Raw genomic sequence first — 26,404 nt, forward strand, 5'->3', positions numbered from 1 at the left:
CTACTTTGCCTAGATGCTTCCCAGGGTTATCAGCACACATGGAAGCAATGCTCTGGTTGATAAAATATCATGTGCATGGTGGCTATGCAGGGAATTTTGGGGGCCAGGAGAACTAATTCCTCTCTTCATCCCAGTTTATGAAGCTGTGCCAGCTGCACTCTCAGGGCTAAAAAGGACAAGGGGCAGCTATGTGAAAAGGGGTGAAACAAGCCCTGGTAAATACAGATTAGTACAAGAAAATAATTTGTAAAGAATAGATGGCAGGACTAGGAAGAAAAAAGGTCTGATTAGATATTGAAAGTCTTACTCAATAAGATACCAATTCTCTGAAAGAAATCCAGGATCTTTTTACCCTTCTCTGTCACAAAAATGAATACTTATCCTAGAGCTGCTGCATCAATCAACTAAGAATTCCTCTAAGACAAAGCAAAATGAAAGTAGGGAAAGGAAGAACAAAGAGATTGTGTCCGGCTTGAGGAAAGTTTAGTTGCAGAGATAAGCAGAAAAACAAAACCACAAAGCAACATAGTATAGAGAACTATATTCCTTTGTAACAATTTAATACTTTCAATAGTGGCTGATAATCATGTTTCACACTTATTAATTTAATATTTCATAAAGCCCTGTTTCTATCATCAGTTGAAAGGGAAGTGATAATGTCTGTACTGGGAAGAAACTCTGTACATAATATTCTATCAGATTAAACCTCAATAACTTTATGAATTATGAGCTGTCAGACATTTTTCTCATCTGCTACAGAACATATTTCTTAGAAATAGAAGCTATAATTAAGACAACAGATGTTCTTTGTTGGCTTCATCTGAAGCATGGATAATTTTTTAAAAGCAGCCTATAGGTTAGACAGTATTCTGCTTCCCTCTATGGGTGAGCTTTTGCAATACTCTTTTTCCAAAGAGAATTGAATTTAATGGCTGCAACTATTTACAACTATTATTAGCATGATTAGAAAACATGAGCAGTACCATTCTGAGGAAAAAAAAAATTAAATAAATAAAAAGTGCTGGCATGAAGTACGCTGCATAATGCCATACATAATGCATATATAGTTTTGCCAAAGAAACTCCCTCCCCCAAAAAGCATGCAAGAGGTGGGAAAATCACTTCCTTATTCAACTCTTTTTTCAAGGATCTGTGAGATAAACAGAAAGAAAAAAATAAGAAATAAGCAAGAATGTACTGAAAGATGTCTTTCTGCTTCTAAGTGGAGGAGGCACTCAAAAAGCTGAGGAGGATAGAGTGTGGGTCAGGATATACTTAGCTGGAGCTGAAAACCAAACAGGCTAGCACTGGAACTTTGACACTGCTGGCTGCCAGGAGAGGCACATCTCACCTCCTTCAAGTGGTTTGGAGCATTGGCACAGCTTGAGGCTTCTCATGCTTTTCTCAGGCGTGGCAGACTGATGAATAATTCCTTCTTACCCTTCACTCTCAGGGATCAACCTAAGCCCTGTGTGACATGCAGGAGCACAGCAGTAGTAGTGTGCTCACATTCCCTACGAGCATCACTTTAAATGGAAGGACAGGTTAACAGCTCTAAATAGAACAAGCCAGCATGGATTTCAGTGCATGATTCCAATGACAGAAAAAAAAATTTAATAAGCTAACACCTGTTTTTCCTGTCTTGTTGACATCTGCAGGTTCCCTGCCAGCAGTTTTCAGTCAGAGACATACCAGCAGATGAGAGGTAAGCTCTGATGTAGATACCAACTTACTGCATCACCACATGCAAGGAGATGATGACAGAGATGATAGAAAGGAAGGAACAGGACAGGGTCAACCAAGTAGCTGAACTAATAAAGTGCAGAACTGCTTTTTTCATGAAGTGAGGCTTGTTATATTCCCTCCCCTTCCTTCAGGATGGCTGTTCCAGCACTAGAAAAGAACTGAGATCTGCAAGAACTTGAGTAACTTGGCCTGCTTAGTTCTCCTCAGAGACACTAAATGACAATTTCAGCTTCTGGCAGTGGTTTGACATGAAACCATACATACTATCAAGAAGGGAAATATATACCACTGAATGGTCAAGAGTAGTATAGATAGTGCTGGTGAGAGAACAAACAGCATATTCCACTGGCAGCTGCATCTTGTGACTTACTTATCAAGTTCCCAGTGCTTCAATGTTATTATTCCATTAAACATCCAGATTTTAGTGGTGGTACATAGAAGTCCTTATTAGAAAAAATTTTGATAGTTCTCGAAACAAAACCTCCCTCACTGGCATTATGATTAACTAAGTATTCCCTTAGAACTGTTGCCAGCAGCCTTTCCACAAACTACCTCATCATTCCCAAGGATATTTATGCCATGATTTCTATTAACTTCTGCACTCTAGGCTTTTTTTTTGCCTAAGCAAGAGTGAAAATTCACCAAAAATACAATTTAGTGTCAAGTGACTAGATGTATGCTAATACATCTAGTATGTATTAGCAAAATTTACATGGTACTTTTGCTATAGTCACTCCATATGGGATGAGCAGCAAAGCTCCCTCTGATGCCTGCCATACCACACAGACACATTAACAAAACTATATTGTAAGAGCATCAAGACCACCACCAAGGTCAAGCACTCAAAACTTAAGACCATTCTAAGAAAGAATTAAAGAACTAAGGCTGCATGTTAAATTTCAGTTCATGCTTTTGTCTCTTTTCATATAATGACATAGAATTTTCCTCATGAAATTACACTGCCCATCTCAATGCACAAAGACCAGACCTCTCAAGGGATAAAACTCAGCTGAAGAACTGAGAACTTTAGTACCTGGAATATTATCTAGACTGTACAAGGACACATGGTCGTGCAGTAGGCTTATATTCTCCTGTTTATTTTCGTCTTCAAACCTGAATTTTCTATCATCTCATCTCAGAATGGCTTCTCATGTAAAAACATTTTGGTCCATAATTTGTTCTTGAGTTCTTCCTAGCAAGTGGGAGAGGAAATATGTATTTGTTTTTTCCTGAAAACATTTGAAACATAGGAAAGAGGCAGTTGCCTATCTTTTTAAGGGAAGGAATGCTGAGGTCCATCTCAAGAGGCACTTGAAAATTGTGGTTCTGGTCGACCAGTGGAAAGCCATAGTGAGACTATTTCAATGACCTCTATCAGATAAAACTTAATAGATAGAGCAAGTTCATGTGCTGAAACCATTTTCATTTAAAAAGTAGTAACATGTATTTTAAAAAGCAGTAACATGTCTGGTGCTATCCTACAAAGACTAGTAACCTCAATTCCCTTTCCCCATATAAATAGTGACAGTTAGAAACAGTGCTCCACCAGCATCTGCTCTTTGTAGCCAAGACAGGTTATGAAGGTGGATGAACCTTCACTGTAAGATACCATGGTCACTGCAACACTGTTGAGAATGACCTGTCCTAGCTCTAAAGGATCCTTGTTCCTTATTGCTCTGTCATTTTTCCAGTAACATAAAGTTTCTTATGCAGGGCAAACACTGATTTGTGATAGCATCTCTGCTCGAAAAGACCAGAATTTAAAGCATTCTCTTTTTATTCAATAACCATAATACATAAAAATTCAGGGCAGTATGTTGTTTTGCTCTGAAAGAATGCTTTGTTTTGTTACCTTTTTGCTGTGGAGAAACTAATGGGAGAAGAATGACAACAAATCCCTGTCAAACTATCAACAGACAAAAAATCTAGAAGAAAAGAATAGGCTCTTCACAGCTGCAAGAAAAAGATAATGCATATTACTATGCTTGAGAAGTCAAGTTGTTTAGATCTGGAAGATTTACATAAAAGAACTGGCAGAAGCTGCTGACAGATAAAAGTCAACACTGCTCCTTCATCTTTTGGGAATTATGGGAAACATTTGTAAGTACACAGAAAGTTAAAAATAATGAGTGTACAGCAGTCACCCAGAAAAAAAATGCAAACAATGGCAACAGCTCTCCAGCACCACGACTTTTATTCAAAAATTGAATGTGTTTCAAATCAAATCAAACATGTTTCCTCCTCTAAAAAAAAAAAAAAAAAAAGAAAAGCTTAGAGCCGTAGCTGTAGCAACAGAATACAGCAATACAGCAATGCTGAAAGGCAGACTTATAAGAAAGTAAAACTGGGTTAATCCTTACAGCCATTAAACCATCAGGTGATCTGACATAGATACAGAAACAACATTATTAGGAAAATCCTGGACTGAATCTACAGAGAGGTAATCCCACCATCCTCTTTACCTTCAGATGAAGAAGAAAACTCTAAGTCTATATGTAATAATATTTTTTGACCCATATACTCCTGTGGAGATTTCTCTGCATAGCAATATCAGTGTTATTTTCTTATTCCAATATATTTCATACTACCAAGATCCTAAACAAAAAAGATGTCATACAATATCAAGTACATGTACTTAATGCATGAACCTAAAGATCTCTCTTTCATAAGTCATTGCTTGTTCACACTTCTCTTCTGAGGTAGCTTTAATTCAGACCTTAGCACTTAGGGAGACAAATGAATTTCATGAACATTTACAAAACTGTCAGGGTTCCAACTGGTTAACTTACTCTAACTGGCAAAAAACCTTCATTTGTGTGCTGACCATCACACTGTGTTATGAAATTCATATAGTGTAAAACCTCTTTATAGGAAGTGTATAAGAAAATTGACAATCACAACAAAGATAGTGCTCATGAAAAACTGGCTGTTTTACGTCACCATCTGCAAGCCAAGGATTAACTGATGTCAGGGTAAGAAGGTATGGAACAGGATTTCAGTCTGCAGTGGGAGCATTCATTTGCAGAGACCAAAAACAAGAGACAAAGCCTCTCTAAGAAAACCCAAACTATTCAAATCCAAGAAATCCTTTTCTAACCTTACAGTGTTAGAGTGCCTTGTGGTCTAAAACAAAAAAAAAAGTCTCTCTCTTGAAAACCAGTGGTAGAAGAGTGAGACTGAACAGAATAGGATGAAATAACTGAAAGAAATATTTTGTAAGTGATCTTGGAAGGTGTAAGCTACAGAGGGGCAAAAATAGAAAAACATAAATCTGGTTAAGAACTGACAACATGTTCCTTATGATCTTTAGGTCAGGTGAATCAAACAAAAGCAGCTATTTCATGGAGTAAATGAGGAGGCAGAAGCTCTTTTTAGGCCCTCTACAAAGACCCAAGAGATAAGCAAGAAGCATTCTGATCCATTGCTTCCATTTCTTACTTCTGCTACTCAACAGATGCCCTACACTGTGGGATGTGCTGTAGACATTCTCCAACTTTCTTGTAGAAAATTCATGGGTAACGGGATCAATGCTATCTCTGAGCTTAGAGGACTACTAAGTGTATACATGACAATTACAAGAAAAACTAATGTTTTGAATTTTTAAGTACTGCTCATGTACAGCTCTTCTAGAGGTCACACACACAAAACATACAAATCAGTTTTTCCACCATCCTGCTCCTGCCAAGAAAGTTAGCTGGTCTTCTAACCCATCCATATCTGAAAATATAGTGGCATTATCTATCTATATATTTATCTCCATTTCTACATATGTACAGAGCTTAAAGCAAAAATCACTCAATTGACTTGGAATGTTGCTTATAGGGTGCAATAAAGGAGTAAAAATACATTCCTGACTTGAGCAAGATGTGATCAAACATGTGAAAAGGACTTCTAGCTATGACTCACTAAGAAATGGGTGGGGGATTGAGAGGCTGAAAGGTTGCTGGCTGACTGGAATAAGCCTTCTTCCACACTGGCCAGCAAGGACTGAGAATTGACTATTCTGTCAAAATGCCAGGTATGTCTTGCTTGTTTTCCTGCTATCCTACTGGGTGTGGGGTGGTGTGGGGGCTGGGAGAAAGAGAGAGAGAGAGAGAGAGAGAGAGAGAAAGAGAGAGAGAGAGAGGAAAGAAAGGAAGTCTTACGTTTATGGTCTTCTGTTATTGTGCTCCAGAGGAATCCCTCGGTCATCTTGCCAGAAGAAAGAACCAGTTACCTTTATTTGGTCCTAGCAGAAGGGAACACCTTTTCCTCGTTTTTTTTGCCTTTTCAAATCTATCCATCTATCTATCTATCTATCTATCTATCTATTGGCTATGCCAGAAGGAAAAAGGGTATCTCACTTGACTTCCAGAAGGAAAATAATTCCAAAAGAAACAGTTCCCTGCTGATAACAGGAAAAAGAGGAATACATTAATTTTAAACGGACCTGATTTTTCTAAAATGCATATGACTCCTTGTTTTTAAGCACAGTTCACATGAACTGCATGCATGAAGCTGGAAAAACTTGTCTCCTAAACAGCTCAGATGTGGCAACTTCAGAGAACTTTACTGAGGATTTTCAAGATAAAGCTCCTCAAAAATGGCAGCAGACAGCTGGTCTAACTCTTCTAAGCTCTGCTATGCTACCACCATGGACCTATTTATTGCAGGACCTATTACCTCTCAAAGGATTTTCGTCTTTCATGGTAAATGTGCCACTTGTAGTCCCTAAAATAATTTAGATGTATCAGTATGAGCAATCATCTAAACTCTGGCCTTATTTAAAGGGAAATTCCCTTTTATTTTTGCTTTTTTGGTGGTTTGGGTTTTTTTCAAATAGCATATTTCTTGATCTCTCAGGGGAGCCAGCCCTTCTGCTTCTCTTTTTCTTGTTTCAGTACATCAGTCTGCTTTTCACCTGTCAGCTTCCTTTACTTCAAACCTTGCTCTCAAACTGAGAAGTAAGTCTTAGGAGACAGAGCAAGGTGGCTGGTTATTCTATAATGTCATTCAGGTAGGAGTGAGCAATACAAAAAACCAAGTCAAAATGCTACTCTGTATTGCCTGAGGTTGAGGAGCAAGACATCAAGAAAGTGCAAGACCACAGGTGTAGACTTCTCTAGCTACACACACTCAACTTGTTTGTCTGCTGATTACAAAATGTTGCAGGATAGTTTTGTTCCAAACTTGAATGCATAAAGACTGGCTTGGGGGGTTATTTTATTTTTTTCCCAGAATAGCTACAAATTACATATCACAAAATTAAATGCAGAAATTTAACATCTACTGGGAGTCAACAGTGGAGTTTTGAGTCATGCTAATAAAGACAAGAACAAAGTTTCATAGCCTATTACAGTGGCCACTTATGTCACGGTCTGACAGTGCTCTGTAAATATCCTAAACAAACTGATTTTTTTTAAAATTTGAGTCAGAAAATAAGCATGGATTAAAGATTTCTGACAAACTGCAAACAGGTAACCAAATAATACTTAGCATGATAGAAAACACAGTATTTTCCAGAACATTAACTTCATACTGAAATAAGAGAATTTAATGTTTTTACTTCTGCATGGCTATCAACTTGAGCCCAACAGAACAAATTGGAACCATATTCAAGTCTATTTTTTCCTGCTGGCTTTATAGCTTCCCCACGCTTTCTGCACATTACACGTTCCCTCTCTTTTGCTCTCAGCATTTGGACTTTCTCCTTCAGGCATTCTGTAATCCTGCCAGCCAAAGAGCTTTGCTTTTAGTAAGTAGATCTGCCAACTTAAACACCAGTCTCCTAAGGCAATCAAATAATGAAACACACATGTATGTACTTGCACATAATCTGTCAAATAGCTCTCTAGCCCACTACAAATGATTTTTGCAATCTGGGGTTTTCAGAGGAGCATGCATTCATACATAGTTTTCAAAGATCAAATGCCACGGCTCTCCAGAGTTCTCTCTCTTGATTGTGCACTCAAACCCAATGACCCTGCAATTTCCATATTAACATCTAAAGATATGAAAAATGAAAAACTTAAAAACAAAAAGGTCTTTGTTCAGAAAACTTCATAGGGAGTAAGAGCAGAAAACTTCATATGGACTAAGTATATCCAATTTCTCCAATTTGGCAGAAGTCTCCTGCAAGACAGCACAGATTCCTCCATGGCAGAACACTCTTTCCACGTTTCTAATGCGTTTGGAAAGTTAATGAATAACCATTCCAGGTGTCAAGAGTATTTTTCATACCTCCCCCATTACTCATCTGTCATCCACACTTGGTGTCTTGACTTCCACTTTCTAAACTAGTGTTTCCTGAAAGAGGAATCTAATGTATGATGCTAGCAACAGAGTAACCCAGGAAAAGCTCTGAACTTTGTCATACTAGGATAAAATTGCACTGCCACACCTCTTGATTAAGTAAGGTTGCAGTTTACTACATGGCAAGATAAAGACGGAAGCAAAAGTGTCTTTCAAGGAAGAAAGTTATTGATTAGTATTAGAAGAGCAAAGATCTAGTTCCAAGAATGGTAATTTACTATGTAATGTCACCATTCGCAAAAAATTCTTGTATTCTGAATCACAACTATGATACAACAAAAGCCCCTCAAAACTAACAGAGATGCACCATAAAAACCTAAAGTAAGAGGTGCTTAAAACATGTGTCACTGAAATGTTCTATTGCAAGGCATGTCTAACACGTACAACAAAGTACTGAGAATTTGAAACTCTGGATTTGCAAAATCATGAAATAAGTAAGCTAACACTAAATTACGTTACCATATATGTTGAATCTGTGCATTCACGTTCTACTAATTATTTTGATTTTGATGCTTATATTTGGATTCCAGCTGGTGCAGGAAAAGGCATGCTAGGAAGATTTGTTCTGCAATAAGTTGTTTTGGACATCCAGTACCTAGTAACTGAAGCCAGACATGGAGTGAGAATATGGTACTCAATTCTTGGGACAAATAAAGATTTACAGAATCAAACCTAATCCCTTTTTAGTTCCTGGTTTTATTTATCTCAATGAAATGTAACTGCTAAGGTTCTCATATGTTAAGAGTTTTTAAGAGTTACTTCCTAGGTTCACCTTTTTGAAGTGAAATGTACATGGCATGAAGAGATTAACCTTAGACTATCTTGAAGCAGTAGGTTTGTTTGTTTGGTTGTTTTTTTAATTGTCTGTTTTGTTTACCTTATTCCTTACAGGAACCATGATAGCACCTTTGCTCACAAGTGTCCTAAAGATGACTTAGTACTTGTCATTATGAAGTTCTATGAAACACTAATTAGTCGTGTCATTGGAAAGAGCACAAGTATCAATGAAAAAACCTGTTTCCAGAGAGAAGCTTGAAGGCTGTGAAGAACAGGTGGCTTAATACTATGAACTGATCAACCTGAATGAAGCAATTTTAATTCAGTGAAGACCTTGGAAAAAAGAAAGCAAGAATAAATGGGGGAAAGGGTGCGACAACTGTATCACTAAAAAAAATTGTATCAGATGGTACACACTGAAAGAAGTTGTACTTTTATGTATAAACACAAGATTTAGATGCAGTTTTGAAACCTTAATGTTCTCCTACTGTAGTGTGCAGCTCTGTGTCTATACACACATACATCAAGGTGATAAAACTCTGTATTTATTCTAAGTATAATAATTTTTTACTGTAAAAGAATATACAAATAAAACTGTCATCAAATCACTTCCTCAATTATAAGAAACCCCTATTACTATCACATTATTACCGAAACAGGCAGCCCTAAGGAAAACATCAGCCCTGCCAAAGTATCTATCACCCTAGAGCAAATTTTTAATATGTATCAGTGAGGAGTTCTGAATATATTGAAAGAAAGTAATCTGGTCAAAGTAGTTTCTATACTGTCATCACCAAATACAATTAAATATATGTAGTTTCCTAAATGAAAACATTTTACTACTAAATTCACAATTCTTATCATGTATTGGATATTAAAGGGATAAAAAGTTAAGTAATCTACACTAAATATGTACAAAGGAAGCAGTTTCAACTAATTAGTAACAGGCTTTAAATTCATCTAGAAGTTAGGAGCTCCAAACAGGAATAACAGGGTGAAATGACATGCCCTACATTAGCCCAGAACCTCAGAAGAGATGTTCACAACAGAGTTTCCCTTACTTGTATTCAAAATTTATGAAAGGACAGTCAGACTCTGCTCTTTACGCCAGTGTTTATGGTGTAGTATTTCACGCACATTCATATTCTATGATTCTGGTATACTGGAATCTCTTCCAAAAAGAGATAAGATTTGTGCTCCAAACCCTAAAGATATTGTGAATTTTGCCAAAAAGAACTAAGACTAAGAACTATGGGATTTTTCCCAATGCTGCTAAATCTTGACTATAGGTCTGATCCTGTTCCTTCTGAAGTTGAGATGGGTTTTGCCACAAATTTAAGAGAAAGTATAACAGTAACCTATGGCTTTGTGTATGAACAAGTTCTTGAAGTAAAGGAAAAAACCCCTCAATCATGTATAGTATTTTCAAGAACATCAGTACTTTACAATAGTTTTATTTTCAGCTTGCATCCAAAAGGATTTTGAAGAAAGGATTTTAGTACTCTATTTAGAAGAAAGCAGCTCACATTAACAAGCATGGACATGTTCCATCCAAACTACTAGACTATTTACCACCGTATTTGATTGACTGGCTATTTAGTTCAAACAGACATTGAGAATTAAAAAAACCCAAAAAACACACAAAACCCCCCCAACAAAACAACCATATTCATCTAATTGGCATGTTCTTACTGCGTTATAATAAAACTCTACATATTTGTCTTAGAGGAAACATCTGGAGAAAAAGCATAACAGTTGGTAACTGTCTTCCCCTTTTTTGCTAAACTGTTCATGCAACTCAAAGTCCTGCATCCTAAATCACTCTGGAAGGCAGCAGCAGCCCACTAGCTTTTTCAGTGAAGGTTTTAATATCAAAAATAGATGAGACTTTCAACTTGCTAAGAAGCAAGATTTTATGCTAGTTGCTCTGTAGAAAACATTGTTCAACCAGTGGTTTAATATTATTGCCAAATCCTGACAATAATGAGATTGTGAAAATCTCTTATTTCATGTAGGGCACTGCAGTTTACACAGGCTACCAGAAAGTTTTTAGAATTTTAAGCACTAAGTTTGATCCAAGAAGTAGTCAGAAAAACACGGAAGTTGCAGGGAACACACACTTATCTTTCAACCAACAGTAATTAATTATAAATACAGCAAAGAGAATTCAAACATTCATCACTCTGTGCCCTTAAGAAGCCCTCGTTCATTAACCCTCGTTCATTAAGAAGCCCTCGTTCATTAAGAAGACCTCTGTTCATTAACAGAGGTCCTATTTTTGGTTATTTCAGAAGAAATTTTTGCTACTTGCTGTTTAGAATTTGTTCCTTAAAATTCTATCATTTGGCCAGGCCAGATTATGAGGATGACTAGAAAAATTTTTACGGCTAGAACCGGCTTGCACTGGAGCAAAAAAGCCTCCCTTAATCTTCTTCTTATTAAGAAAATTACTTATTTAGGCTACTGACTAGCTATATTCCTCTGGCTTCAGAACAATTGAGTAGATTTGGACCGGCCAAAATATATTCTAAATTGTACTTAAACATCTGTACAGATTTTACTCCAAAGTACCTAAAACAAGCCTTCACAGAATACCCATATACCAGCAGAGACTGAAAGGCCAAGTACCAGATCACACCTCGCTGCACCCCATGGTGTCCTGGCACCTCACAGCTCTTGGCAGATCACATCAGGGCAGATGTCTCTCATGCATGTGCCAGTCAACAAAGCAGGAAATGATGGGCAGTTTTGCCACGGTCTCTGTTGCTCCTCACCTGTGCCAAGCAGCTGTGTCTTGGCAAGGATAAGGTTGAAAACAGGATAAAGATTCAAGGGTAAGGTTGAAAACACAAGAGACATTTTCCTGCTCCCTGCATCCAAGTGCAGCACATGAAAAATTGCAGTGAAATTTGCATGAAAAAATAGCAAGCACTAGAGGACTGGAATTTGTGCTCACAGTGTTGAACACCATGTGCAAATATGAAAAAGACTGAAAAATTTTCCCCTTAACTGCTTATTTCTGGAGTGTTCCTGGATAGAGAGATAATGAAACCACATACAGCTGTGCAGCCTTATCTACTATGATGCATAATTAGTGGTTTCTTTCATTAATTCCCTAATTTAAGTGCCTTCATCTACCTCCAGCAAAAAAGAGCTGAGGAAGAGGACTGGGAAATAAAAAAGTAACCTCACAAACTAAGAGGCTTCTCCTTGAGAGAGACTGCTGGAGAAGTTGTAACATGCTTTGAAACATTGATTTGCAGCGTACCATTCAAAAGTTTCTTTGCCATGAATAGTCCTCCAAGTTGTCTGCTTATCTACCAATGTTATCCAAGCGGGATGGAGAGATCTTGGAAAAATAGGTGATAGCATTGAAGTTTTCTCTCCTGACCCCAAAAAATAAATTCCACTGTTATATCTGTAAACAAGACATACAAACCTGGTGCAGCCATGCCTTCTGCTAGGTTGTCATAGTAACTCTATCCCAGCATAAAGCTGCTCAGAGGTGCACTCCCTCTCAGACTACAGATTTCAGGTTGCGCTATGCTTCCTTCCTTCCCAGGTGGCGAGCAGGAGGCTATGGAACTGGAGTGTTCAAACATGCTGCATCCAACAAATACAACCCCAGAGAGGAAAAAGAGCAAGGTAGAGACCACTTGAATTAAATGTTCTAGAGTGGAATAATTTGGCTTTTTGCCACTACCTTTACAACTTAAGGTGTGCATGTGTTTTACAGGAAAGCATCAAAATGTTCAAAGAAAGCAGAGCTTAACTTTGTTTTTTTAAAACACAGACACTAAAAAGAAAAAAACCCACAGAGAAAAATCAACCCCATCTATTTTACTGGAAAGATACAATCGCTGAGTCCTAAATGGACTCAAAGTGACTGCCATTCTTGCAAGAGGTCCCTTCTGCAGGAGCTTCTTCCTGTCCCAGATGCCACCAAGTGATTTGCCAGCAGAGATGGAAACTGGCATGTTTAGACCTACCAAAGGCAGATCTTACTTCTTGCTCTCAACATCCACAACCTCCAGTGAAGAAATTATCTCAGATACTGACCTCTGGGAAATGTTCTAGCATAGCAAATGAAGAGGAGCACATACAAACAGACCTAGTGGATTGAATGAGAAAATTGTCTGACAGATAACTAAATTGTAAAAGATGTTTTTCTTCATTCATGTCATAGTTTACATAGTAGTTTTGAAGTAGAAGATAGTCTCAAAAGATATTTTTGAAGTGTAGAAACCATATGCAATCACATCTTTCCCTGGATCAGGGCAGTAGTGAGTTTTTGAAAATCTGCCTTGTGAATCTTGTTACCTGAAAAGCTATCAGCTTAAATATAATTTTTTAATGCTATTTTACATACAAACTATTTTATAAAGTGGGTCAACACATGAAAATAAGGAATGAAATTTAGGTGCTACCCTTGTGGACTGCAGCATACAGCATTTATTAAAGACTGAACAAAAAGCAGTCCCATTAGTACAAAAGGTTACACCTGCTAATGCTTTATGAAAAGATTTCAGGCAATGTACAAGCGTGCAGGCATTTCTACAAGACAGTAGAAAAAAGAAAACAAACAAAAACCAAAACCCTAACAAAAAAATCCATACAAGCATCTTAATGAAACCATAAAATAGAATTGCATTTTAGACATGTATTTTGAACATAAGTTAGCAACTATTAACCAACTATTTTTTTTAAGCCAGAAATTCTCTTTAAGTTCTCTCAAGCACTTAGATTCTTACCAAAGTATTCTCAGGACTTAATATCCTTCTCCAGTTAAAACAACCATGTCTTTAATATTGTGTAATTCCCTTTGTCATTCTTAGCTATGAAAATAAAGAAGTTCTTTGTATTCTAGACTTCAGATTGATTTCATGGATGTTCATCATGGAGAGTGGCTTTGGTAAGACGCAGATGTGAAACAGTGCACAACCAGCTGCAGTTACAGACTTGTGTTCTTTCACACAAGAAAATCTGGATGCATATATGGCATCACACAACTATTTAAGTGGGCACGGTTATTTGCTCAGGGTGCTGAATGATCCATTCTTGGCAAACACTTAGTACCATGTATTGCTAAAACTCACAAACTGATGTTATCATATGCAAGCCTAAGTAAGAACTATTTGCTAACCAGTGAAGGTTTTTTTCAGATGTTCCTGGATCACAGCTACAGGACAAAGATGATTCCAATAAGAGTGTAGGCTAATTCACCTTTGCCATGCTTTACATCTGCCCCAGCTTTCATGTCAGCACAAGGTATTAGCAGACTAAATCAGTATAACAGGAGGCTAAGAAAATGTCAGCAAAGTCACTCAACATAGTTCTGCCTTTGTAATCACAGAAAGGCATATTAAAATCACTATGACACAAAACAGAAAAATATTTGTTACAGCAGCTAAATGGGAGTGTCTTATTATTTCAGCTTCTTAATGCAAAAATGTGTAAAATAATGTGTTAGATTAATTAGATTGATACAGTCGGGGAAAAAAGATTCATTTCAGTCACACAAGCCTTTTCAGTCTAAGACCAACCTTGAGGATTAAAAGGGGGGTTCTGTGTACTCCAAGCGATACATTTTTCACACGTATATCTATTTTTCAAGACAAGAATTATTTTAAAAAGCTCTCTCTCTCACTTTAATTTTTATCCTGTGAGGATTAAAATGCAACATGGAGACAGCGTGTTTAAAGGTCCTTCCTCCCTCTTGCTTCCTTCCTCCTGCACCAGCAGGTGGGGCCACGCATCAACCATGAACTATCCCAGGCCCTCTCTCCGCGTGCAGTTTGTACTCGGACCTGCAAAACCTATCCCTGTGCTTCCTGTGGTGCTTAGAAAGGCTTTTTTAGTTATTATCAACCCTGATATTATTGCTGCGAAAAAAAAATGTTCTATCTCACTTCAGTGGAGCTTGCAAAAATCTTTGCCATCATCAGTGATAAAGCAGTTGGCAAGGACTCTGTTTTCAGATGTATGCACTTATCTGGCAGCTAGAAATTTGCCTAGAAATCTTATCACAAGCAGCCGGCAAGGCTTTATGGCAGGAACTTGCCCCATTTCTCAGTGCAAGTAAAACTCAACTGACGTGAAAATTCATGACTGCAACGAAGTTCTGACAACTGCAGCAGGGCAAAGGCTTATACTCTAACTGGTTCTAAAAAGAAAGAATTCAAGGGCCCTGGCTTGAATGGTAAATATATTTACCATTTGTATTTGTCATGAGATAGTGGCTCATCATCCCATAATTTCCTTTTTCCATTTGCCTAAATCATCCAAGATGACTGTTTTCTTGCCAATGGAGGCTCCAGGTTCACCGCATTTCACTCACTCTTATGTCCCTCAATACACAAATCTAAGTAATTTTCACAAATGGATTGCTACACTGGCTTTATAGGAAAATTAAAGAAACAAATCCTACAACATGCTCAGTTAAACCACGCACAAACGGTTTTATGCCCTCTGTCAGTTTGGAACTCTATCAGATATTGCATAACCTGGTTGGTGAAAGGAAAGAGTTTCCAAATGTTATGTGTCATTATCTTTGTGTAACTTGCTGATCTGTATCTGTTCTAGGAGAAGAGTGAAAAAGAGTTTAGACTTATTCTTAAAAAAAAAATAAATCTGTTTTATAGCTTCACCACAAGAAGGAAGAGCTTCAGATTATTTTTAGGCTCAAAATCAGCTGAAATAGTACAAAGTGTCAACACGAACAACCCTTTTTAGTTATACAGGAAGTTACAGGAAGCGCCAAAACATCAAACCAGACAAATTATTCATATAAAGTTTTGGTCTGCCTTTCTGCAATCTGATCTTCATTTCAAAGTGAGAATTTAGCATTCCAAGGTAAATCTGTAAGTATTTCAGTCCATCAATCAAAGCTTTATGCTCCAAAGTCTGCTTAAGATCAGCCTTCACAAAACAGGTAGGGAAATGATACTGTATGAATCAACTCTAAATGTATATGGCTGTATCAGATGAGTTGAATCAATGTTTGAAAAACATATCTGGACTTTGTACAGCTTATGCACTTTCCATTTGCAAAGAATTGAGGAAAACTGGGATAAGCGAGAGGAACCACTCTAATGTAGCTTCAATTAAAAAAAAAAATCATTCCAAGAGAAAAAACTCCAGTCTTGTAAAATCTTTACTGTTTCACATGAACTTCAGATATCTACTGGGAGGTATAAAGATGACCCTATGCTGTATCTCCACTGTTGCAAGTACCTCAATCCTCCCAGCAGCAGCCAGGCACCCTTGCCTGGGAAAAAAATGTGGCATGTTGGATCACTTGGAATCTCTCAACAGTGAGAGGAATTACATCTGCCTTGCCATAGCTCTGACATTGCATCAGGCCTGAGACTAGAAGGTGCTAGAGTCTTCTTGGGGCTTTTGTTTCTCTTTTCTTTTCATGTCTTTTCAGATGCAATTTTAAAAAAATCCCAAAAAAAATCAGACTAAATCTAGTTCTTTATTGACAAAGACAAGGGGAAGACAGGCAAAATATAATAGTCCTAGCATTTCAGCCAAGGAATGCCAATTCCTGTCTTAACCAATGGTTCAAGAAACTTAAAATAAGTGATGAATAAAATAAAAATATGGGGAAAGAGTTAAGTGTTTTAATGGAACATAAGACCACCAGCAAGGAGGGTTTTGTTTTCAGATTGGCTTATAACCTTTAGGAAGTTTCCTGTTTCTAAGACTGACTGCATAAGACACAGGCCTGATGAGCAGCTCTGCCCATGTCAACAGCCTCCTTGACTGCAAAGTGTGTTCAGATATCTATGATTATTTGTTTAGGAGTAATACAGCATTGTGAGTACTGGCAGCATTGTGCTTAAATACTGCAAATTATATCTAATATTAAGCAATCTGGACATTGATGAGCAAGTGGTCAAGCTTAATATACACAAGGGGGAAAACCATTCAGAGTGAATAATTAAGTATTAAAGAGTATTGAAAGTATTAAAAAGTTTTCTTCAAAAAATAAACCTAGGTATATGGCAAATTAATGGAACTTCTTTGATTATGCATATATATTCTTTGAAATCGCAAGTTTCTGATACTCTTATTCAACATATACACAAGAGGAGTACATACAGAATTCCCTCTTTACAGAATTAAAAAAGGATACAGATTACAAATAAATGAGGTACGTTTAAGAAGTTTTAAATTACAGTTCCTCATTAATTTGTCATTTTAATCCACTGTACTTTCAATTCATCAAGTAGTGAAAATGTAAACTTGACTGCATTTGGTCAGGCAAGCTTCACACTACACATTAATTTATTTGAAATACACTCTAAGGGTGCAGAGAGAAGTATCATTTTGGGAAGAATCTTTTGGTCTACTGCCCATTACACTGGCTGCTGGACAATGTTAACTGTGCTATTCCCTGCCCCAAATAACACATACAAAAATAGTGAAGCCACCTGAAAATCAAACATATATTGCTACATTGTTCTTTATCTGAACTGTATTTCTGCCCTCACCTCTGGTTTTACCCTAACTTTTGTAGCATTCTGCTAACTTAAAAATCTTACCTTCATTTTGATTTTTATAATACTCTTTCAGTAAATTTCCAAGTCTGCTTCTAAGATTCAAAGCACTCTCTGCCTTAGATCTCTTCAGAAAAAAAGATCTGTAAAGAGACTACTTATAATTACTTTCCCTAATTTCCTTTAGGAAAGCATACTTTATTTTAACAGTAATTAAGCCTGAAGTTCAAATTTCTATTCAGAAGGGTCTAATCCCTGGTCTTAGGGCATTATGGAGGTGTCTAGCCTCTTATATGAAGCTTAAAATCTTTAATTCAAAACCAGCTATGGGAAGTATTTTATTTTATCAGAAGAAAACAAGGTTGGACTGCAAGCTGATTCTTAAGCATTTTAGAACACAGCAAGATTATGTGTGCAGGATTTGAGATGAAGATTCTCAGTCAAATCAGAACATTTTCTTGTTTCCAATTCCCAGAGTCCCATGGTATTAAAAATAAACACATTGCATGTAAATAGTACTTTGTCTAAAGGCAATAAATCTCACATAGAAGGTTACACATAAGCAGAGCCCCCCCAAATCTGCAGCAGAATTTCCCAAAGTAACTCCCAGCAGCTGAAACTCCTATAAATGTCTGTTACAAACACACTCCTGAGGCAGGCTTGGAAACAGCAAGATTAACACCAGGACTTCCCAGCGCAGTGCTGCGGCCAGCTCACAGCATGGTGCTGTGAACAGAAGCATAGAGCAAGCATGAGTACAGAAACCAAAGAAGTTACAAAGTGCTACTTTTTAAACCAATAAAGATCAAAGCCAGGACGCTGGCTGCTTCGCCACAGCATGCACATGTAAAGAATGGGATTTTCTTTCCATTCTCTGCTTCTCAAAATAACCTGTCAACTTTGAGGTGTCTATCCAAAAAAACATGTTTCTTCTGCAGTTACATAGGATGGTGATGATTATCTCCACAGGTGGGTTAAGAAAACAGCCAGTGTCACCTGAGCAGCATAATTAATATCCAATAAAAGAATGATCAAAGATGTAATAGTTTTTCTTTTAAAAGGAAATACTCCATTTTCAGAACTATGCCAACGAAAGAGAAAACATGAGGCTCTAATGACTAGCAGTTAAGAGTTCAAGGACTTCAGAGGTAGGGACAGCACAACTTAAAATCCCCTACAGCCTCATCTGCTCTCAACTTCATCTAACAATGATTTACATCTAGGCACTGCAGACTTGTAAGGAACACCTGCTTCAGAACACTGCTATATAAACCACTGCAGATTCACTCTTTATTAAGTCCCCATCAATCTAGAAATGCTTCTGCCAGGTTAACTTGGTTGCCACACACATTTTTGTATATTTCTGTACTTATATTTGCTGGTTATCGCCACAGCTGAATATAAACTTATAATATGAACAAAGGGATGAAAGTTGATAAACCAATCCCACAAATTTGCAAGTGATGCTGCAAACATTTCTGTGTAGGAAGTGCAGTGATACTATTCATTACTATGGCATCACTGTGAAAATCATGACCACATACTACAACTCTCATTACCTACAGTTAGAAACCCAGAGAATTTATGAAGCATTAGAAGTTGAGGAAATAAAAGCCAGTCTAGACTTCTCCAATAAGCTGTAAAATCCATTCTAAAATGTACTTGGCCTATTGATCTGTAAAACCCAACTATCTGAATGTCAGTAGGTAAAAGAGACAAAATCACTTGGAGGAAGAGTTTTTTTGTTTCTTTTGGTTTTTTACGCCAAAGCTTTTCCAATTTTAAAAGACAAGACTTGTTTCTTCTCTTAACAGAAGAGTTCTGATAAAATTCTGAGTTGTGCCTAACATCCTGTTGCAAATAAAGCTTAAAAAGCAACTTAGGAAGCTATTTCCTCTGTTTAACCTTTTTTCATATAAGGATATCTTTTTCTATGTATGCCATAGCCGCAAAATTATAAATCTGAATTTCTCTTTATTATAATTTCATTTTTAATTTTAAAATATTCATTTCTACCTTTAATGCCACAGGTAACCCCCCATGACGAGAATATATCTTCTACAGGTAGCAAGAGATTTGTGGTAAGAACATACTTTTATTTAGAATGCATAGTATTGGACTCACTAAGAACTTTCTCAATAGTGAGTTTGATGAACCACAAAAGGAAATACTTCCATCCATTTCTTAGAAACCTAAAATAAATGTTAACTGGCTCATTTTCCACTTAAGGTTTTACAGTGGAGAATTAGAAGCAGACTTTCTAACCTGTGAGATGTACCTCACAGTAAGTCACTGGTCCTTGTACCTGAGACAAATCACACAAAACTACAAAGTGTGTGAGCTAAACATTACAATGTAGAAACAATTCTTAATTGACTGAAATGAGCTGTACACTAAAAAAAGCTGACCAACAGGTGCTATATACATGAAAGTACACTGAGACAAGACCGTGAAAAAAAAATACTTGAAACCATGCACATTCTGAATACTGACCTTGTTGCTCACTCTCTGATTCAGCTTTTGCAGGACTTGGTGCTACTGGAAGAGGCCGAGGAGGACGAGGCTTTGGAGTGGGGGGAGATATTTTTTTTCTTCCAATGTACTCTACATAAGTTCCTGGGAAATCCCCCCTCTCCCCTGTGGTTTCATTAAAGCCATTCAACCAACCAATTTCCTCAGGCTTTGCTTCTTCCCCTTCACTGAATCCAAGTGCTAGTAAGGTACCTTTATTCACAGTTAATATATCTCCTAAGTGCAAGTCAATATCTTCTTCTCGCTCTTTTTTGTAGTCGTATAAAGCTCTGTATTGATATCCCTCAGCACTCATCTTGGCAAATGATTTAACATTCAAAAGTGTTACTAAACAGTATTGAAATGCAATTGTCCAGTTATAGTTTTATGTACAGAGAAATTCAAGATGAATTAAATGGGATGACGAAAACGTCTCTTAAGTAATAAAATCCAAAAGATAATGAAAAAACACAGTCTGCCTTTTCACTGCTGATATTTTTACCAATGTATTTATTCTTAGTCACTGTCTGTTGCAGAAGTTAAGAGTTCCAATTCTTCTGTGTCTAGCAATACCCTTCCAATTAATTCTTTTCCTGGGCTTCCTGGCACTTCTTTGTCTTCATACACAAGTTCAGCCGACTCTTCAGCCAGTCACGCTTTCTTCAGATGTATTTGCCACAGACTGCCCACATACCTTAAATATTCTGCCACCAAACTCTGCACACATGCTTTTCCTGGAAAGAGAAGAGAAATGTCATGAAATCATTTCACATTCACTTGATGATTGTGAACTTCGTATTCTACCTCTGACTTAAGCTTTCTGCAACCCTGGAAAAGACTCTGTCCCACACAAAAATCCTATGTGACAATAAAATCAAGCAAGAGCACAAAAAATATCTACAGCTAATGTTTGCATTTTTATAAAGGATATATGTCAAATTACTTGAACCAAATTTGTACCACTGCAGTATGAGGCACACTTCCTTCTCTGTGACTTACGGCTACTGAAAAGCCTCAGGGTGAGAGGGCTAAGCCCTGGAGCTGTTCCTCTCCACTCTAGTGCAGTATCTAACCTGGCAGCAAGATTTTATATACCATCTCCCCCAAGCCAGACAGCCACACCCCTTCTCCACAAAAGGTCTGTTAAGACAGAGGAGGAGCTTACTGTAATTAGCACTGACCACTGGGGTATCCAGTCTCCTCCTCTTTATGACAAGGGTGAGGATGGGTAACAATCCCCATCCTAAAGCCTGTATTTCAAAAACCTTTTGGAGGAACACGTCTTCTTGTAATCTGTAGAAGAACCAAAGACTCAAAAGAACTTTTACTTGATGACTATCATATTTCCCCTTTTTCTTTTTTAAAGAGGGGCTTTACCACTCCCCTATCTTCCAGATGTTTTTTAATGTGTTTATGGTATAATACTAGAAAAACAATCAGCAACTGAAACAGGCACACCCAGACCACCTAAGCAGCCCTAGCAGGAGTGAAGTATCAGGGTACAGGCTTAAATTACATTAAAGGCAAGAGAACACAGGCCTGAACTTTTAGCTCAAGGTTGCCCAACCATAAAGTAAAAGAAAAATATGACTAAAACCCAAATCTATTTAGAGAACAGTTGCTTGAAGACATATAGAACAGTGAAAGCTTTCTAAATATTATTTCAACTGTTACTCATTTTCATCTACTTAAAAAGACAAGCCAAATCGTAATTTGAAATGCTATACTGGAAACCAGAAAGTACTAAATACACAAAGCTGCACTGAAAGTCCTAAACTACATCTGAATAAAAGACCTGAGAGAGCTGTGTAAAACCAGCGGGTAAATATTGACTATGTACTATGTTTTCAATGTACAGAAAGCCCTTTTTTTTTTTTTTTTTTTTGTGAAACACTCCCTTTTTACACTATAAAGAGACATCAGTAGACAGGGCTGGAACAGGGAACATCTGACAGCTCTTTTCCACACCATTTTTTCTAGTGCCTCAGTCATCAAGTCCTTTGAAATGTGATTGACAAGCTAAGAAGTGTTTATAGGAACGCATATGGACTTTCTGTGCCAGTGAATAAACCTGATCCCTAATTTGGGCTCCTCTTCAGCCCATCAGGTCCCTGCAGCATGTTGCACAACATCTCTCGTGACAGAACACAGAAGAAAATCTTGTTAAGTTCTAGAAGAACTTCCTTATCATCCCTTGCAACCAGTTTTTGTTGTAGGAAAGAATTATGTGGGCCTGAATTAGACTTCCTATTTAAAAAAGCTTGCACATAAGTACTTATTTTAACAACTTGCAAATCTATCCATGTGTATTAGGCACCCAGCTCCCAACAAAGTTTTAATTAGAGATTTCTGCAGCCACTTCTGAAAAACCAAACTATGTTGCCTACCTGACTGATGCTACCAAATATCACAGACTTTGTAATTAGCATGAATAATTTCACTTGTATTTAATTTTGCCTCTTCTACCAGAGAAAAGTCTACTGACAAAAACTGTGGAAAAAGTACAAGTACCGGTGTATCAAGTAAATAGCAGAGAAGCCCTCACAAAAGCATGGATTTCTCCTCTTTCATGTAGCAAGAGAAAAAAAATGCAGTTTAACAGTTTTGATCCAAGCATTATGATTAATACAAATGTTTCCAATCAAAACCAACTATGCACACAGCAAAGCCTGCTAGAAAATTACCACTTTGACTACTTTAAATACTCTGAAATATTTATTTTCTTTTTAAGGAAGATTCAACAAGTGCTCTGCTACAACTACTTATTTAACTCCTACTGCCTGTGGGCATTTTGGCAGCCAACGAAGTCTTCTAAACACTGCATAATTCAACTGACTTGACCTACTCCTCTGATCTTTTATTATCAAATGTATGATAGCAACTTTATGGCCATATATTTAAAATGAGTACTTCTGTCTCTTATTAATCTCTTGAACATACTGGAACTGGAAATGTTGTACTAGAACTTCTTATGACAATTTTAAAGCATATTTTAAAAACTCAAACCGTTAGAAAAACTCAATGAAGTTATGGTAGCAAAGTTTCCTCAGATCCAGTTTCCTTGGGGCTCAGAGCTGCAGTACCTGTTCATGCTCACTTATCAGCACCACCCTCAGTACAGAGTACCCGGGATATGCCCTCCTGATCTAGGGTGCGTGTACCTGGAGACAATCCTGTGAGTCAGCCATTGTGAACTCCTTGGATTTATGCCTTTTTCTATTGTTACTGTGTCTCGGGTTCAGGGATGAACTAAGACTCAGAGTTCAAGAGCCTTGCATATAGATCTAACAGAGGGACAAACACCAGTTTTCCACACCTGCTCAGTAACACCACAGTGTATGCAAAATGCCTCTTAGAGTGCTTGGCTAAGATCCTGCATAAAAAAAAAATTCCTTTTACTACAATTGAAATTACACAGTCTCTACATTGAGGCATTTTGACTCAAGCTGACTGGTCCTTAAATATATAGCTTGGACACCATCTTAAATAGATTAAAACAAACAAACCAAACACTTCAGGAAGAAATACTCCTATATTTGAGATGATTTTATTACTGGATTTCCATTTGGCTGGTCAAATGGAAAAGGAGGAAGAAGTATTGGAGGAGAATCAATGTTCATTTGTTTTTTATTTACTGTCTAAGAGCATGATGCCACTAAAAGATTCCTGAGTTCAGGCAGAATTCCGATCTCTCAGCAGAATGGTTTATATTGAGCATTTCAGTAGGGATAAAAATTTAAAATTCAACAGAAAAAGTCGAGACATTCCTACAAATTTAGGTGAAAAACGAAGGGGACATGAAATCGTCCCCTTCACCCTCCCTTTCTTCCCCTGTTAAAAATGACATCTGGCTCACACTTCACTGGTACCCAAGGGTTTCCTCCCACACAAGATATCATGTCTTTGGAGCTGGAGAATAAAAACTTCTACACTGCATTTACATGCACAGTGATACCAGAGGGGTGGGCTGTTACTGCTACATGCATGCCTAGTACAAGATGCAAAGATTTTCTCCATACCTTTATATTAACAAATTTAATAACCATATTTCCTTGCACTGCAATCTCTCTAACAATTTCCAAAAATCCCTAGAGAAATAGTGCCTAACGCAAGCTCCCTTCCACTGCAGGATAAGCTTGGTAGATAGAAGAGCTGATTAACATACTCATTGGGACACTGAAATAATGAGAATTGTGGGGTAAGCTGGGAAATTTGCTTGGAGACCAAGTCTTCTCCCCACTAGGTGTCTACACACCTGTGACTCAAACTGCAGCTTTCTCTGAAATATGCTCTCCAAGTGGAGACGACCAAGTACCACATTAGAACACTATTTTCTGCAGGAAAGTGAGGTCCGTGATGTATCACGTAGTAATACCTTTATACCACTTACAGTCTGAAATAATTATTTTGAATCTGTGGAGATTCTATCACAAGTCTTTGAACGAGTCCAAATATATACACACTGAATAAGTACTCTAAGCACTATACACCGCATCTCATTCTGAAACATCTCAAAGACCTTATAAAGGCTGCAAACTATGGACGAAGGGAGGTGATAATTAAAAAACTTAGGAAAGCAGTACAGTCTGAACTATCGTCCCGTTGAATAGGCGGGCAGGTTAACCACTCCGGAGCCCCGCGCCGACACGCAGTCCCCGCCGCAGAGCAGCCGCTCTCCGGGGCCGGTGCTCAGGGGCTGCAGCCCCTCCACCGCCGGGGCAGGGCTGCACCGAGCCGGCTCTCCCCGGCGCCGCGGGGCCGATGGCGGAGCCCCGGACACGGAGGACGCCGTGCCGACCGCTCCCGCCTCAGCGCTCCCTACGGACACCCCTTCCGCCGCCCGGGGGGCTGTATCCCGGCGCGGGCACCAGCCCAGCTCCCCACGCCACCCGGGCCCGGGGCTCCCGGGCAGCCCCGCGGCGGCCGCTCGCCCTGCCCGTCCAGGAAGCGCCGGGCCGAGCCGCCCCCGGCCGCGAGGGGACAGGCTGCACCATCCCCGGGGCTCGGCCTCGGCAGCAGAGGACGGCCCGCCCCGGCACGGGGAAAAAGTTGCGCGGGGCGGCGCTGCCGCTCGGACTGTCACCCCGCAGGGGCGGCCGGTGCCCCGCGCCGCCCCCTCCCGCCCCGCTCCCGTGCCCCGGCAGCCGCCCGAGGGGCAGCACCAGCTGCAGCGGATGCAGCAGGACTCGCTTTACCTCAGCGGCAGCAGCGGTGGCAGCAGTGGCAGCACCGGTAGCAGCGGTGGTAGTGGTGGCAGCAGCTGCAGCAGGAGCGGCAGGAGCGGCGGGGCCGTCACCACCTCCCTCCCACGGGCGGGCAGCAGCTACCGCCGCGACGCCCCACTCTCCGCCGTGCACCCGTCCCACCGCGCTCCCGACCGCGCTCGCCGCCTCGGTGCCTCGGCGGTGCCGTGCCCGCCGCCGGCTCTGCCCCCGCCCCGCCCCCGGCGCCTTCGCCAACCCGCTCAGGCACCGCCTTCCGCGGCCGCTGACTGACGGCGGCACCGCCCGCCCCCCGCTCCGCGGGGCCTCGGCGCAGCCCGATGCGGGGCCCGGGCGCCGCTGGGTGTCCCGCAGCGCCCCCGCCGTGGCCAGGGGCATTTGGGTCGCCGTCGGCGAGCCTCGGGCGCGGCGCTCACAGATGCCTGCAAGCCTCGGGCGCCGCCTCAGCCCGGGGACGCCAGTCCAGGCCGGGAGCCGCCAGCGAGAGGAGCACGTGCTTCTGGCTAGTTCCTCGTTGGGGAATTTCCTCCTCTCTTTTCTTTCCCGCCCCCCGCCCCATGTTAAGGTGGTGTGTGTCACGCTGGTGAAGTGTGAAGTTGGTGAAGTCCAGAACAAATCCGGCCACCGCGGGCCGCGGATGCCCGGCTGTGTGTGGAGCAGGGCCGTGCAGTACAGCCGGCTGTCCTCCCTCGATAGACTGTCCGGGACTCCCTCCGCGACACTGCTTGGTGGCGGTGTGGATTTGACCCCACACGGGTGTGAAAGAGCCCTGCAAGGCTGTGTACTTAAAGGTCCAGGACCCAGACCCTGGAAGATGGTTAAAATGCCTTCAGTGGTCTACCTGGCAACCTAGAGACACAGAATTGCTTTTTAAATTGGTACTTCTTTTGGAGTAGAGACTGTTGTTTGTATACAAGTAAAAACATTGCTATAATTTAAATAGTGAACAGTAAATTTTTGAGGAAAATGTCAGATCATACAGGTTTTTTTTGGGGGGGAGGGGTGTGGAGGACGGGGGTGGGTTTGTGGGATTGAAAATGCAGGCAGAAGCAGAATTAAGAAATAATGTTTCATTTCTTCTGTCCAGACTGCTGTCTCTGGCATTTGCTATTGCTGAAGGCAAAAACAGCATGGATTTTGGAGGGGATTAGGCAGACTGGCTGGTTGGAATGCCAGTCCTGGGCACTGGTCTAACAATGGGTATTTAGGGGAAATAAAGATCTCCAAAGTAGCATTTCCCAGCTGGTGAGACTAGACTTGTCCCACAGGTGAAATGCAGGGCTAGAGTCCATGTCTGTGCTCCCTCCCTAGCATGGTATCCCTCAGTGGAGGGAAAAGTCTCTCCGGGAAGTTC

The 26,404-nt window shown here is 39.6% G+C and overlaps 1 protein-coding gene across 1 annotated transcript in view; it reads right to left on the reverse strand.

The window, feature by feature from the left end:
- PIK3R1 (phosphoinositide-3-kinase regulatory subunit 1) overlaps window positions 1–25,175 on the reverse strand; it is a 55,945-nt gene extending 30,770 nt beyond the window's left edge. Inside the window, exons 1-2 of the mRNA XM_066568831.1 lie at window positions 25,024–25,175; window positions 19,811–20,562 (exon numbers count right to left, since the gene is read on the reverse strand). Of these exons, the coding sequence (XP_066424928.1) occupies window positions 19,811–20,144 (334 nt within the window). The 5' untranslated portion in view covers window positions 20,145–20,562; window positions 25,024–25,175. The remainder of the gene's footprint in view (window positions 1–19,810; window positions 20,563–25,023) is intronic.
- Window positions 25,176–26,404: the final 1,229 nt, after the last annotated feature.

The sequence above is a fragment of the Molothrus aeneus genome, chromosome Z, assembly GCF_037042795.1.
Source record: "Molothrus aeneus isolate 106 chromosome Z, BPBGC_Maene_1.0, whole genome shotgun sequence".
In the NCBI taxonomy this organism is placed as follows: Eukaryota; Metazoa; Chordata; class Aves; order Passeriformes; family Icteridae; genus Molothrus; species Molothrus aeneus.